This window comes from Nilaparvata lugens, chromosome 6, assembly GCF_014356525.2.
Source record: "Nilaparvata lugens isolate BPH chromosome 6, ASM1435652v1, whole genome shotgun sequence".
Lineage (NCBI taxonomy): Eukaryota > Metazoa > Arthropoda > Insecta > Hemiptera > Delphacidae > Nilaparvata > Nilaparvata lugens.
Window position 1 is genome coordinate 17,091,546 of NC_052509.1, and position 15,625 is coordinate 17,107,170.

At 35.6% G+C, this 15,625-nt stretch overlaps 2 protein-coding genes across 4 annotated transcripts in view; one reads left to right on the plus strand and one right to left on the minus strand.

The window, feature by feature from the left end:
- LOC111048603 (SWI/SNF-related matrix-associated actin-dependent regulator of chromatin subfamily A containing DEAD/H box 1 homolog) overlaps positions 1 to 13,922 on the minus strand; it is a 36,408-nt gene extending 22,486 nt beyond the window's left edge. The window contains exons 1-8 of one of the 2 annotated variants that reach the window (XM_022334522.2): positions 13,274 to 13,922; positions 12,037 to 12,135; positions 4,473 to 4,706; positions 4,230 to 4,324; positions 3,318 to 3,510; positions 2,449 to 2,542; positions 1,853 to 2,018; positions 936 to 1,123 (exon numbers count right to left, since the gene is read on the minus strand). In XM_022334522.2, the coding sequence (XP_022190214.2) occupies positions 936 to 1,123; positions 1,853 to 2,018; positions 2,449 to 2,542; positions 3,318 to 3,510; positions 4,230 to 4,324; positions 4,473 to 4,706; positions 12,037 to 12,133 (1,067 nt within the window). In that variant the 5' untranslated portion in view covers positions 12,134 to 12,135; positions 13,274 to 13,922. Of the gene's footprint in view, positions 1 to 935; positions 1,124 to 1,852; positions 2,019 to 2,448; positions 2,543 to 3,317; positions 3,511 to 4,229; positions 4,325 to 4,472; positions 4,707 to 12,036; positions 12,141 to 13,273 lie in introns of both variants that reach the window. The other variant, XM_039430295.1, reaches the window with a different exon arrangement.
- Positions 8,811 to 11,653, plus strand: LOC120351819. 2 transcript variants are annotated; one of them, XM_039430296.1, is made up of 2 exons: positions 8,811 to 9,083; positions 11,237 to 11,653. In XM_039430296.1, the coding sequence occupies exons 1-2, from the start codon at positions 8,861 to 8,863 to the stop codon at positions 11,335 to 11,337; spliced, it is 324 nt and encodes a 107-aa protein (XP_039286230.1). In that variant the 5' UTR covers positions 8,811 to 8,860; the 3' UTR covers positions 11,338 to 11,653. The 2 variants fall into 2 exon arrangements, 1 of the variants encoding a protein (XP_039286230.1); XR_005571560.1 differs by lacking the exon at positions 8,811 to 9,083 and adding an exon at positions 10,069 to 10,241.
- Positions 13,923 to 15,625: the final 1,703 nt, after the last annotated feature.

The window sequence follows — 15,625 nt, forward strand, 5'->3', positions numbered from 1 at the left end:
CAGAAATAGCTGAAAACTGGAAAATGAGCCGAAAATACGAGGTTTTTGGGCCACCCTGTATCTAGCACAAGGAAATTTTGCATGAAGAAATTGATTCTGGACTTCTCTTATGTACCCAAATGATATATTTAAAAAATCAGAACTACAATATAAATTGCAAGCACACCCCCTTTTTTATTTCTATATTGACTGGACTAGATATAGTTTTAGGGTAAAGCGTCTAACCGACTCTACCACCTTACTCTGAAACTTCAATTGTTTGCAAGTTTATGCTCAAAACAATGCAACAAATTAAAAATATTCCACAACTTTGCCTTGTAGCTTCAATAATGCCCAGAACGATACAAAATTGTAAAAGTTTATCTCACAACGTACATGTTCCTTTCAAGATCTAATGGTTTCAAAGTGTCACTTTCAGAAATGTAAACTACTTGCACGAAACCCACTCAAGATGCAAAACGATAGTAACTGATACAGCTCAACTACCGACTATTAATTTTAGGTTTATTAGATTGAATCCTTCAAAATGAAGGAAACTAATTCTTTTACGGGACTGTAACATTAGCTTGAACCGCATTACTAGTGATAATCGATTTACTGCAATTGAAATAGGCTATGAATGTTATATTTAAAATCAGAATATTCTTTTTTGGTCTAGTTCCATGTAATATAGATAAAAGGTAATTTTTATAAAGCTTGAAAATGCAAAATTCCACTATAAATTTGGAAGTGCGATGATGCGAACCTTTAAATCAATAACTTCAGTATAATTCAATGAACAACTTAGTTGGAGAGTAGCTATGCACAAACAAAATTCTAATTAAACACATTTTACTGAGGGTTCTGTGTAGTACTTTCTCGCCCCGTTCATCCTAGAACATAATTGTAAGAATAGAACACGATTACTATGAAAAAATGTGATAATAAACACTTACTCGGGGTTCAAAATGGAAGGCTGCGTTTTAATATTAGTCGCTACCATTTCAACAGCTCTCTTTGTTCTTTCCGAAATGACTTCGCATCTGCTCATCAAGTTTGAAAGAACATTCCGAGCACTGATCAATTCTTGAGTGGCATTCAGTATACCTGTTCCAATATCCTTATTCGACTCACATATTTCAACCTGAGCAACAACAAAATTACAAGTATGATGTTTGGAAATGAAAATAAAGGACTTTTAAGGTTAACTGTTTGAGATTACATCAACGTAAAGCGATCACAGATCTAAAAATGAGTCAAAATTAGGTCAATATAGTGAAATACTTGGTCTCTTTGATGAATGAAAATTCTCATGTTGACATAATCTTGTGTGGTGAGTAATATTATAATTACATATATTATATTATGAACCTGATGGTTTACAGTTTATCCTTCATTAGCGAAAGAAACGAGTCCGATCAGAAATAAAAAGTAAGATTACAATGACAATCAAAGATCAATTGAAAACTGATTAACTACTATGGCCTTAGACCTGATGGCTTTAGAATGATGACTTTACATGTAGCTTATCTCATTCAGCTCGTTTTTAGGACGGTGATGTATTGCCTCGATAAGAAACATGGTTCAACACTTTTCAATCCATTAAAACAATAAATAATTATTTCATTTTCATCCTTTCAGATAGATGTTCGAAATGTTTCAACTCGCCCAAAGAGATGGGCAAATTTAAAAATACAAGAAGGATTATCTTGATATAAGATCTAGGCATTCTAGTATTCGATTATGCATTTGAGCCAATAAGTTTGGAGAAAATAGGAGAAACTATCAAGTCAAGTTCTTAAATCTTGAATCACATTACTAAATTATTTAGCAGTTTAATCAAATAAAAATAACTAATAGATTGAGAAATTACCAAGTGCTGCCAATCATTGAACGGCCTTAACGCAAATAAAGCTTTCACTTTGCTTAGACGATATTTTATCTCACTGATTTCCTCTTCAGTGGCAGTGTTGAGAAAATCCAATACTTCTGCCTTCACGCCAGTAACAGCAGCTGATTCTTGATCAGAATCAGAATCACTGGAAAAGAGAAATTTCAACTGCATACTTTGAAACATAACACACTATAAAATCCATCAACACAATTTGATAAAAACGAGCAGTTTGTGAAAAATTCTGAAGAAAAAACTGAGCCTAAGCAATTGAAAAGAAATTGACCTCCTGCTTGATCATGATAGTGATAAATGTACCAATGACAGTTTTTTCCATTTTTGAACGAGAAATCTGTATTACGTTCGAGAATATGTATATAAAAAAATCAATTAAGCGCATTGAGAACTCTATATCGAGAATATCAATTAAGCGCCTAGTCAGTTCCAGTTTCTAGATTCCATAAATAAATGAAAGGAAGTAAGAGTTATTCTTCTGAATAAATCGGTAAGATTCGACTGATTGGATAGGTACCCAAAAATAAGTAATTGAGGAGATTTGAACATTTGAAAATGTCTACCTGTTATAGACACGCTCGTTTATCATTGCATCTTCATCCCCATCGTCATCATCGTCGGATTGAATCTTCTTCTTCTTCTGTTTCTTCTTTGAAACTGAAAAATTATTCAATATTGATCAATAATTGATGATAACTTACTTATATTTTAAAAGGAATTCAGAAACATATTGAATGAAAAAGACTAAGAAATTGTCAAAAACCACAGATTTATTGATACTTAGAAATAAGATTTCTTAGTAATTATCTGTGTCAATAAATCTGTGTTTTTTGACAATTTCTTAGTCTTTTTCATTCAATATGAATAATTACCACAATATCAACTTCTCAACTACACAAAAAGAATTCAGAAACCTCTGAGTTGAGATTAATGTGAAAAAGTGGAAATTGAAAACTGATTGAATGATTGAATTAAAAAAATATTTAGTCGTACCGTATAAATAAAAACCAAAATAATAAGTTCAGAAAGATTTTGAATACGGTAGCAATCCAGCAAGACAGAAGTATGCAAGACAGCTATGCATGTACATGTATGTACATTATATGTTTGCTGGTACCTGGCGAAAACAACAAATTTTTGTTAATTTAAAAATAATTTATGGTTGTTTGGGTGTATTTTAGAACGAATGCCTACTAGACCTATGTATTTGATTTGAAAGAAATCATAGTAAGACAAATAGCTTTTTCATTGGAGATGTAGTTTTTTTTACCGAACTAAATACTTTAGTTTAATAATATATATTTATGATAATGAAATATAAACATTTTATAACTTCAATAATATCTGATTTTTAAAGATTTTTCAATAATAGACTATCCTTTTTAATGATTCATGTTCAAATTTCGAACAGAATATAAGTAGAAGAAATTACCTTTCTGAATAGATGCTGGTAGTTCCATTTTCTTCATGAGTGGTTTTGGAGTAGCAGCTAGTGAGCTTTTCTCCGGATAAAATCTTCGAGGTGAGATGGTGTGTTTGTTTTGGTCTTTACTGCCGGCATCTATAGCTTTATTGAAGTTAGCTCTAATTGTGTTCAGTAGTTGCGCCTTTGAACTGGTATTACCCTAAACATAGAAGGATCAATTGATACTTATAAAACTTGAAAAGAAAAAACATTTGAATGCAGTCGACTATTGATGCTAAATATATTATGAAATGTTTCAAGTACATAGATGTGATTTAGCATTAGTAAGCTAATGTGATTAAAAATCAGATTAGCTAACAATATTAATGTACATTACTGAAAGAATAGGTGTATAGGTGTTACTAAAATAATTTTCTTTTTTCTTCTGTAATGTGATATTACATTGGACTGACTTGACATGCCAATTGTGTGAGGAAGAGAGGTACTGTTCTGTTATTCTGGGAATTAGCAAAGATTTTGAGATTTGCGGACTTTTTAGCATGTCTTTCAACTAAGATATTGCCTTTTTTGAGAATCAAGTAGTGGTAAGCATTGTAACTAAATCGTGCCAGATTACTCAAACCTCAGAATCATAGCCAGTAACAGTAACTTTTAAATCCATACTAGGTGTTCAAAACCATTGAAAACTCCCTCAGCATCAGTCACCAAAATTACGCTCTCTTTAGGTGGCACATGAAGTTTTGAGTCTACTTAACCCCACTTCTAACATTGCTGTAATGAAACTGACAGTGTGGACTATTGAAATCAATAGCATCAAAACAGGACTGGAATAGTTGAAGGCTAGAATACGACAATCACGACATTCAATAGAAAAAACGAATTAGTCTTCTAAACTGGAATCGACTTGGAAATAGTTACCTGATCGTCCTCCTCGTTATTGCCAACTTCATTATCATTTGATTTCCTCAAAAACCTCAACAAATTCGACTGTGTTTTAGACCTAGTTATGCTTCCTGAAAAACAAACTATTGATCAAATAATGGAAACGATACTAGTGAATACAACACACATAAGCATAGTTAAACCAAGCGAATAGATTATTCAAAATTGTGGGATAGGAGGAAATTTTCGTAAACAATAGAAAAGTGTAAATGAATTTACCGTTTGAATGGTTGAATTTCGACTTTTTAGGTTCGTTTTGTGTTTGCTCTTCGTCTTGCAGTCGCCTCTTCTTCGGTCCAGTTGGAATATATTCATCGTCACTCTCTGAAGTGCTCAGCGCATGATGACCATTCGCCATGTTTGTTTTCTTCTTTCTCACCGCCACCACACTTTCATCGTGTTCACTATCACTACTCTCCGAAATTACTTCTTTATTGTCTTTCACTTTTTCGCCTGAAACAAGGAGAAATCATGAGGAGGAAATAACCATGAATAAGACTTTTAATGATGAAAACGTAATTATGTTGTTACCACTACATTATCACTAATATTAGAAACATTGCTTACAAAATGAATATATTACAACTTCTTACTATTCAATTTTCCTTATAACAATAATTATTGTTACAATAAAATGAAAATTCTCAAGTACCCTTTTGTAAAAAGTGTAAGCTTCCCATTCTAAAGTTGATGGTTTCTTGATCCACCATTTAGTGGTGGAGCTAAAGTTTCTAGAACAGGACATGATCTCTGATCATGCAGGTATCTGGTCTACTTTCTATTTGGATCCTACATCAGAGGTTGAAAATTATGACGCATGTAGTAAAACATACATTAAGAAGCGTTTTATTCCTCAAGATAATTTAAACTATTTCAGACAGTTATTGACTACCGCAGACTGGTCTGATATTTATACCAAAGATGTAAATAGTGTTGTTAGGAACTTCTTATATATTTTTACAAAGTATTTCAATGTTAGCTGTCCATACATAAATGTTAGAAATATAAATGGTAAGAAGAAAGCATCTGTGATAAACTGGTTTACTCCTGAACTTGATAGTATGCGTAAACTACTTCTTGTGATATATAACAAATGGAAGAGCTCTAATAACCTTGAGTATAAAATTATGTTCAAGAATTTAAAGATAAAATACAAGCAAGAGATCTCTAGGGCAAAACTTGTAGCTAATGATAAATTTATAGCTGAGGCTAAAAATCAATGCAAGGCAGCCTGGCAAATTGTCAAAAATGAAGGTAATCTGGTAAATTCAACAAAACAGGTCATTCCAATCTCTCCTGAGCAGTTTAATAATTTTTTTGTTAATGTGTCATGTGCTACTGGTAATATTCAAACAAATAGTAATAGTACAAATAATGTAGACTTCTCTTTTAAATAATAGTATCAATTGTAATCTGAATAACCAAAATTTTAAATTTAAGAAGGTTGATGAAACAATCATTAGTCTTATTATAAATAGAATGAGTCTCTCAAAATCTGAGAATGTGTATGTCAAATTATTTGTTGAAAAATGTAGTTGATGTTTTTATATCTGAACTGACTTATATTGTAAATTATATACTGAGTGAAGGAGTTTCTCCTGATTTTCTAAAAGTTACCAAAGTTACACCTGTTAATAAGAAGGGGGATTCTAATGAACCCCAGAACTATAGACCAATTGCAATAATTGTACCTATACTAAGTAAAATCATTGAGACATGCATTGTAATTCAACTTAATGAATATTTTGTTTAACAACCAGCTGTTCTATCCTTCTCAGTATGGCTTTAGACCGAATCATAGTAGTACTATTGATGCAATTGAAAAACTTGTTGAATATGTTTTGAACTCAAGCAACCAGTTGGATCTTTACTATTGGACTTAAGCAAGGCATTCGTCTGTGTCTCTCACTCTATACTCTGCAAAAAACTTGAAAAGTATGGTATTAAAGATAAGGAGCTCATGCTGATCAAGAGTTATTTGAAAAATAGAAAACAAATGGTTAGCTTGAATAGCGCAAACTCAAATTTCCTTGATGTAACTATGGGGGTTCCTCAAGGATCAGTCCTTGGCCCTTTTCTGTTTCTAGTCTTTGTAAATGATTTTAGTAAAAATGTTTCTGTCTTTTCAATATTATATGCAGATGATACCACTCTGGTACATAAGGACGTTGATATAAAGACTGTTCAGGATACGCTTGGAAGGGCTATGGATGAGTCTAAGGTATGGTTCAATGCCAACTTACTTAAGGTAAATGAGAGCAAAACAGAACAAATAATATTTTCTCTCAACAATGTAGGTACTGGTAACCTGAATCTGAATGATGTTTTCAAGCCTGTAAAGTTACTAGGAATGTACTTAGATAGTAAACTCAGCTGGGAGTATCACCTAGTGAATTTATGTAAAAAGCTTTCTAGAGTAACATTTCTCTTACGAAGACTGAAATATTGTGTAAATCTTGATGTAATTAAAATGATTTACTTTGGTCTCTTCCATTCACACTTGATTTATGGAGTAAAACTGTGGGGCAACTCATCTTCTTCAGAAAAAGCATTTATATGGCAAAAGAAAGCACTTGGAGTTATATTAATTGGTATGAAATACAATGAATCTTGTAGAGGAGTTTTTGTAGAACATAAAATTTTGACCTTGCCTTGTCTGTATATATATTATAATTTAATCTCAATTGACTAAACCTCTAAAAAGTCATAAGTACCTACAAATTCACATGTTTAATTTACTACCAGATAATGTTAAGCAGTTACCATTGAAAACGTTTTGTATTTCTGTTGATAAATGGCTCAAGTCTGAAGCTTTCTATTCTGTTAATGAGTACCTGGAATATTTCAATGTATATGTGTAATTTTGTTCGTTTCTATAGTCCAACTCGTGATATTTTACTACAATATTTCAATGTTATTTGTAAATTTGTTCGTTTTATAGTCCAACTTGTGATATTTTACTTATTATTGACGAAGCCTATTGCTTACATTTTTGTAATGTTGTTTTATGGCCAATAAAATTCTTGATTCTTCTTGATTATTGATCCATATCGAGCTGTGATGTATTAACACACCTTTTTCTATGTATTTCACACGACATGCAGTCAAATATTTGAGTAAATAATCAAAATCTCTTACTTACTGACTGTAGTACTTTAGACCGTCTCGCAATCATTTTCAAAAGTAATTTCCATACTATCTTCTTACTAATACTATTATCTCTTCCACTTTGGTATAATACTTCTAATTCTAAATAAATTATTCAAATTCAACTATTTTTCTAAGATCATCTAAAAGATTATTTAGTTTACTGAGGAGATAGATGCAGTCTGATTAGAAGTTGTTATGTTGTAAATCCTCATAGTCGGCTCACCAAAAGAACGTATCTCAATTGTGGTTTATCAGGGGACTTTCAGGCGGTGTGCCGTCAATAAGAAAAACTGACAATTTTACTAGTCTGTGCGTGTTTCAGCTTCAACTACCACCAAGTTGAACCAGTTCACATAGTTCAACCAGATGCTCTGAGTTTAATTTTTTTTTAGATCAGATTAACAAAACCAATAAGTTCTTATTAAAAATAAATTGATCGTATAGTATGGCAAATGATGATAGTAGCTGATGACCAGCTGCCTGCCATTTATAGCAGCAGCTTGCAGCTATAAAGTAGCTCAGGATATGATCACATTGTTAGTGCAAATGCACGTGAGATCATACATGACCAAGCGGGCACATGAGAAACAAAATCTGGAAAGAGCCATAGGAACACGTTGTGATTTGTCTGTAGCTGCTCACACTGAACGCCACCAACAAGGTCAAGAGCTCAGGGTGAGTGTTCCTTTGGCTCTTTCCTGATTTTGTTGCTTGGTCATGTTGCTTGATTTAAGTGTTAATGCAACTAATTTGTCATTTAATGACAAATCAAAAAACAAAATTGATGCTAACAAATTAATAAACACGGCTTTTTCGGCTGAGAAAAAGAATTCAAACATTTTTTCAAGTAGAATGGAGTTATGTGATTTGACTAATGAAAATGAAGACGATGAACATTTAAACTGGAAACTTGTAACTAAAGGAAAAAATAGTAATTCTAGAAAAAACACCTTATCTAAATCAATTCCAAATGTCTTTTTATCTTGCGACTCAGCTAATGTACAAGGATTGAAGAAAAATGACAGGCCTAGTGTGATCTCTACCGGGACTGACTCATATTGCGCTGCTTTAAAAAAGCCTAAGACTACTATTATTGGCTCCAGAAAAATTTCCCCCTCCAAACCTGGTATTCTACCCCTCAAGACAGTGGATAGGAGAAAATCAGTTTTCGTCTCTAGGCTGCACCCTGAGGTGGAGGTAGGGGAGCTTGTGAAATATCTGACTGAATCTGGTATGGATAAATCTGATTTTGACTGCTACAAACTGAACTCTAAATTCAATACCTATTCATCCTTCAAGATAGTGGTTACTGATAGGCTGCTTGAGCGTGTCATGGCTTCAGACTTCTGGACCGAAGGAATCTTGGTGAAAAAATTCATTCCATCCAATAAGCCTAGGGATCAATCAAGTGCTTTTTTAGGCCAACCAAGCCGGGCTGCCCGGGTCAAGTGACACTCATGAATGATGGGAGTAAGGCTGTTGATTCTACCATTGATGTTTCTTTCGATTTGCTTTTCTATAATGTCCAATGCCTTCAAAATAAGGTGAATGAGTTGGAATTGATTGTCAGCACGAGCAGGAGGTACAAAATACTGTGTTTGTCTGAACACTGGATGTGCCCTGAGGAGCTTAAACTTTTGAACATCTCTAACTATAAGTTAGCTGCTTTCTATAGTCGAAGTGAGTACCAGTGCGGTGGTGTGGCCATTTTCATTGATGTGGATATGCATGCCCTATTTGCATGTGTTGATGTTACTACACATTGCATGGATAAGGCTCACGAATTTGCCTGTGTTTCTTATGAGCTTGCTAGACTGTATATTGTTCTGGTATACAGCTCCCCAGCTGGGAATTTTGAGAACTTCCTCCTTGCCCTTGAGAAACTTATTGCTGAACTTACCAGGGTAAACCCAAGCTTTGAGGTTGTGATCGGAGGTGACTTCAATGTGGATCTGCTGAAGGCTGATAACAGGGCTAAAGATTTTATCAATCTCCTTCGATCCTTGGACATGTATCTGGCTAACTGGCAGCCCACTAGACTCGATGCTTGCCTGGACAATGTGGCTTCAACCCTGAGGATTGATGACTGCATTAGGTGCTCTCCCTTAAACCTTTTCCTCAGTGATCACCTAGCACTCGAATGCACAGTTGAGGTGTCCGGTCTGGTGTCTGAGCCTGTGAGGCATCAGCGGCATGTTTGGGTGAGGCCCATTACACAGTGTGGACAGCAACGTTTCCTCCAGCTCCTGGATAACATCAACTGGGACCTGCTGTTGGTTCACCCCTGTGCTGAGCTGAATTTTACATCATTCTTCAATGAGTTCCTGTGCATCTTCAATGGCTGTTTTCCTCTAAAGAGGATCCTCCAGGGACAAAGTAAGAGGCATGGAGTGGCCTGGGTCACAGATGGACTGCTTGATTTGCGTGACCTGATGCTTGTGGCATATGAGAAATTTCGAGCTGATAGACTTCCATCTTCGAGGAGAATCTACTCTGGCCTGAAAAAGTCTTACCAGCAGGCAGTTAGGATGGCCAGATTGCAGTTCAACTCTGCACTTATTGACCGGTCTCCCAATAAGTGCAAGGCTGCCTGGAGTATTATCAGAGCAAGTACGGGTTCTTCAGTGCCGTCTACTATTCCTGTTTCTGCGGATGATCTGCATGACACCTAGACTGACTCGATTCATAGGATCCGTGGGGGGATCCAAGCTTCCTCCTCAGTGGCGGTGGACCTGCTGGCTGCCTCAGTTCGCCCTCCAGACTCTCAGCTCCTGACCTGGCGCCCTGTGACGTGTGAGGATGTTCTACGGATTGTGACTAGCTTGAGCAAATCTTCAAGTAAAGACATTTATTATATGTCTAGCTTATTTATTAAGGACATCATACTGTCTATTATTGAGCCTTTAACTGCTTGTATTAATCAGTGTCTCTTACAGGCCGTTTTTCCTGATGAGCTGAAGGTTGCAAAGACAGTACCAGTCTTCAAGAAGGGAGATAAAACTGACCCATCTAACTATAGGCCCATTTCTATTCTGCCGCCTATAATCTCGAAAATTTTTGAGATTGTGATTGCGGAGCAGCTCCTTGAATATTGTGAGCAGTGCAGCTTGTTTGCGGCCACCCAGTTTGGTTTTAGAAAAGGAAGATCGACTGCTGATGCTGTCGATTTCCTTCTGCGTAAAATTTATTATTGCTTTGAGAGGCGTGAGCTTGCTGGGCTCACATTATGTGACCTCAGCAAGGCATTTGACACGCTTGATCATTCAATCCTTCTGAGAAAACTCAAGCACTATGGGGTCAGTGGATCCCCTCTTAGATTGATTAAATCCTACCTGGGGGGCCGCAGGCAGGCTGTACTGGCTAATGGTGTGTTGTCTGATATAAGAAACTGTGTCAACTGTGGTGTGCCTCAGGGCTCTGTCCTGGGGCCACTTCTATTTTTGATTTCAGTAAACGATGTAGCTTGCATGGATGGCAGAAGTGTTGTTTGCTACGCAGACGACACCACTTTTTACGATCATGGTCATGGAGTTGATGTACTGAGGGCCGAGATGTTGGAGACTAGGTTGTTTGCTACGGACTGGTTTTCTGCAAACCTCTTTCTTCTCAACGATGATAAAACGCAGTCAATCATATTCTGCCTCAGAAATGGGGATGAGTATGATTTTTTCCCGGTGAAGCTGCTTGGGTTCGTTCTAGATAGAAAGCTCTCTTGGGCTGACTACATTGAGGCTGTCTGTTGCAGGCTGAGCAGAGTGGTTTTCCTGCTCAGGAAATTGAAATCCTGTATTCCTGCTTCTTATCTTAAGGTCTGCTATTTCTGTTTTTTCCAGAGCATTGTCCTGTATGGCCTCACGCTTTGGGGTGGAGCCACAGATGTTTCACGAGTGTTACTCATTCAGAAGAGGGCCCTGAGGATCCTTTGTGGTGCTGAGCGTCTTGCCCATTGTCGTCCCCTCTTTGTGAGAGAGAGAATCCTCACAGTCTTCTCCCTCTATGTACTTCAGACCCTCTGCAGAACACATGCAAATGTGGGGGAGCTTGTAACAAGGCAGAATTTTCACTCACATGAGACTAGAGGGAGACAGAGGCTGGACGAGCCCTACCAAAGACTGAGTAGGACACGATCGAGCTATGGCCATCTATCTGTCAGGCTCTTCAACAAGCTGCCGGTGATGGCTAGGAATCTGCCTGCCGGCAAATTTCGGAGGGTCCTGAGAGACTTATTGTTGGATAATCCTTTGTACTCACTCCGAACATAAAATAACTAAAAATAACTATGCATGATCTCACGTGATCATACCAGTAATGTAAGTGTGGCCATGTGGATAAGTCATTTTAGCCAAATATATCCATCTAACAATCTAATTAACACATACTTTTATTATCACTTAGCATTATATTTAGCCTACACCAAACCAAATGGTAGAGATCCTATTGTATGCTATCAGTGAGTTCTTCATGTTGGATAACAAACTGTTGAATTCATACTTGTAGCCTATTCCTGATTTTTTGCAGTTGTGAATAGCTTTTTTGTTTTATTTTTGACGTGACCTTGTGGTTTTCTATAACCACATTATGGACTTAAAATACTAAATACATTAAATTAGCTTGTATTGGAAGAGATACTTACTTGGAGAATCTGTTGACTCTTTCAAGAATATAGCTCGATATCTTTTCAAGCTGTTCAAAAGGCTTGGACTCTCTGAGTCATCGGGGCTCTGAGACATTTCTGTTCCACAAACAAAAAAGTTATGAATTTTATTGAATGGTAATTAAGTTGCATTGAACAAATCTAGATGGAATTTGAAATTATTACAGTACAGCTAAAAATCAAATAAAAAGCTAAACATTTATTGTTCAAACTTTCAAATACCATATTGTAAATATAACTCGACTACCATTTGTGGAAATCCTTGAAATATAAATTAATAGTTTGGAACAAAAGTATATATGGATAACATGAATTAGGCTTTATACTTAGGAGACCCAAAAAATGTATGGGTTGGACTCTTTGACAGTGAACATCTTGGTAATGCACTGGGTAGCTGTAGCAATTTGCAAATGCGAATCATTCATGCTACACCAACTGACATCAAACTACAATACCAAGTTAAGTTCAATCAATACAGAACCCATGTATTGCAGAGATGTGCGTGAACATGGCTTGTGCATGACATGAAGCAATGCTTTCCAGACGGGCGAGACAGTGGCATTTTATTCCATTCAACAGGTTTTCTTTGTCAATTTCATTTTAAACAAGTGACGTGTATGTTTTTAAAAGCCACGAAATACGGCAAAGCAACGTAGCACAAGCAAGAAAGTGAATGCCCGCGCCACGATGAAGTCCATTCTGTGCCAATTTAGGCCTTACTTGTTGCTTGGTACTGTAGTTCGATGTATCTCCAACAAGTAGTGTGGCATGCATGGGTTGCCCACATGCTGACCGTAACAGCTGCCAAGATTCATTGTCAAAGAGTGCATTCATTTTTTGACCTCTCTGTAAAAAGATTGTTTCAAGCCTTTCAACTTGACGGACAAAAACTTTAATAACATTTTTTTGGCAGGATATTCATTATTCAAGATCTAGACAAAATCAAACTATATTCTACAATAAATGTATGAGTATACATTCCTGGCCAATTCATATTTTTGGAAATTTACTTTTCTACTATTAATAAATGTGTTTGAAATCGGGAAAATCATAGATGGCTAAGATCAGTAAACTTTGGATTTATTCAAAAGTACAAATTAACGTGAAAATTAACATAGTTTTGGTGACAGAATAACGTTTGAAATTTATTAGAAACCAAAAATTCGATTAATCTAGAATTAATTTAACTAATATTATGATAGTTAGATAAGCTTACCTGTTTGCAATTAGCAGCGTCGAGGTTAAGTTGAATGTTTTGGAAAGCTACTTATTACTTAGAAAATAAATGTTAGACTATAGTAACGTTCTGGAACTCAGAATACTTTGAATCACTTGCATATTAGAAAAATTAATATTAGTAATAATTAGTAACAAAATATTTAATTTTTCCCTGAACACCAAACACAGCACTCAGCACATTTCGCTGACTGCAAATTTCTGTAAGTAAAAGTAGCCTAACTTATAATTATGTGAAATAAATGAAACATGAATGGGGGGACTGCCTCAATACTACAAGATTTCAATTTGTCTAGTGTATGAACATAACCTAAAATATTATATTCAATTAGATTTTTAAGGTTGAGAAAGATTGGGGAGGTAAGGTCTTTAAATGACAATATATCAATATTATTTGAAATGTGTTTCCAATTAAATGTAAAAAATACAAAATAACAAATAATGAAAAGTTGAACTACTCGCACTTACGAATTACTGAAAGGACAATGGCTGGCTGGTGATTGTGTTTGGAAAGCCAGTAGAAGGAACCCTTCTTTTCTGGCGGGACCACAATCTATTCTGTGCCACTAGTCCGCGCTACCATCGCTTACCATTTTTGTAGCAAATGAATGAAGGCGGCACTGATGTAGAGCAGCTTCTCTTTGTCTCAGATACAGAGTAACGGCCAGCAACGGTCACAGTTATCACATAGTTATTCAAAAGTATTCTTTGAGTATCTATAGTGAGGTTCACGTTATAATGGCAGTGTGCGATTTGCAATGGTGTTGCTATCCTCATGTATCATTCAACAAAGCAGATGGCGCTATCTCTTTCATGCATTGCAATGTTGCCACATCGTTTATCAACAATGAAGAAATTCAACTAATTGACAAAATAGGGTTAAGGTTTGGGTTTTATTTAGATTATATTTAATAATGTTTCATAAGGATAGGTTAGGTTTTTGCTTTGAAATTGCAATATGCTAGAAGGGGCTAAGGTCCAGGTGGAGTTATATTTTTTGTTGTTTAAAAGGTGAAAGGATAGGTTAGGGAGTTAGGATTTTGCTTTGAAATCCAAACTATTGAATCTTTCTAGCATATTGCAATTTTAAAGCAAAAACCTAACCCAGCCTTATGAAACAATTTTAAATATAACTTAAAATAACCTAACCCCTAACTTAGGTTATTTTAAGTCATATTTAAAATTGTTTCATGAGGCTAGGTTAGGTTTCTGCTTTAAAATTGCAATATGCTAGAAAGAGCTAGGGTACAGGTAGAATTTATTATGGTTTTCGATATTTCAAAGGTGAAAAGATAGGTTAGGAGGTTAGGATTTTGCTTTGAAATTGCAATATGCTGGAAGGGATTACGGGTTTTTACAAAGATTTATGTTTATTGATGTTTTAAATATAAAAGGGGAGGTAAGGGGATTAGGTTTTTGTTTTGAAATGACAATATGCTGACTTAGCTATAGTGTTTTTCAACATTAGTTAAATAACAACTGTTATATTTTATTAATTATATTATTAAAAGGTACTCATACTTTTATAGAATGAAATGATGATAATATATTGATTATTATATCAAATTTAATGATAAATCATCATTGGATAATAATATCATCATCAAAATGGAATGACGGCTCCAGTTACAGTGCTCGGTAACCATCATCACAAAGAACGTTACATTCAAAGATCTGACTGAATGGAACGGGAAAAAACCGTTACTAACGCATGCGCGATACGATGCTGTCTGAGACAGAGAGTGATTTGTACTATTTTGCATTCCCATGTTGCAAATCTGGAGTGCAGAAATAGTTATTTGTGCAACTAGTGCGCAAAGTGACAGTTTGCTGCACCGAAAGAAACGTTCACACCCGAGCAATAGGCGAGGGCGGAATGGTTTGTTGAGTGCAGCAGAGGAACTTTGCACACGTATTTCATATTAAATTTTTCCCACAGTTACCATTGAATATGAAAAGTGGGTAATTATGGGTGAAATTGCCTGAAATCCATCAAATGTTTGTGTTTGTGATGCTGTTATTAATAAAAACCTTAATTTATTTTAAATAGAATGTAGTATGTTGTGTGTTTGAATGGTGGGGGGGGGGGGGTGTCATCCACTGTTGTCCACCACCTCAAGACTCTTATAACGTGCACCACAGTCACAGTTACCAACTTAATTTTGATTTTGCTGCACTGGTGCTCCATAATAACCTACTAACTATTTTGCATTGTCATGCTGCAAATCTGGAGTACGGTACGCAAAGTACTTTGCGCACTAGTGCGGAAAAGTGATTCTTTGTGGCCTGCAATCAGTGCAGAAATGGTCAATTTTCAGGGTATCTGTAGGAA

What these genes read in the sequence shown, in the direction of transcription:
- LOC120351819 (XM_039430296.1), top strand. Translation starts at nt 8,861, where the DNA reads ATGAATGATGGGAGTAAGGCTGTTGATTCTACCATTGATGTTTCTTTC. An exon ending in AGCTGCTTTCTATAGTCGAA is followed by an intron (nt 9,084 to 11,236) that starts GTGAGTACCAGT and finishes TGTTTTTTCCAG; the next exon opens with AGCATTGTCCTGTATGGCCT.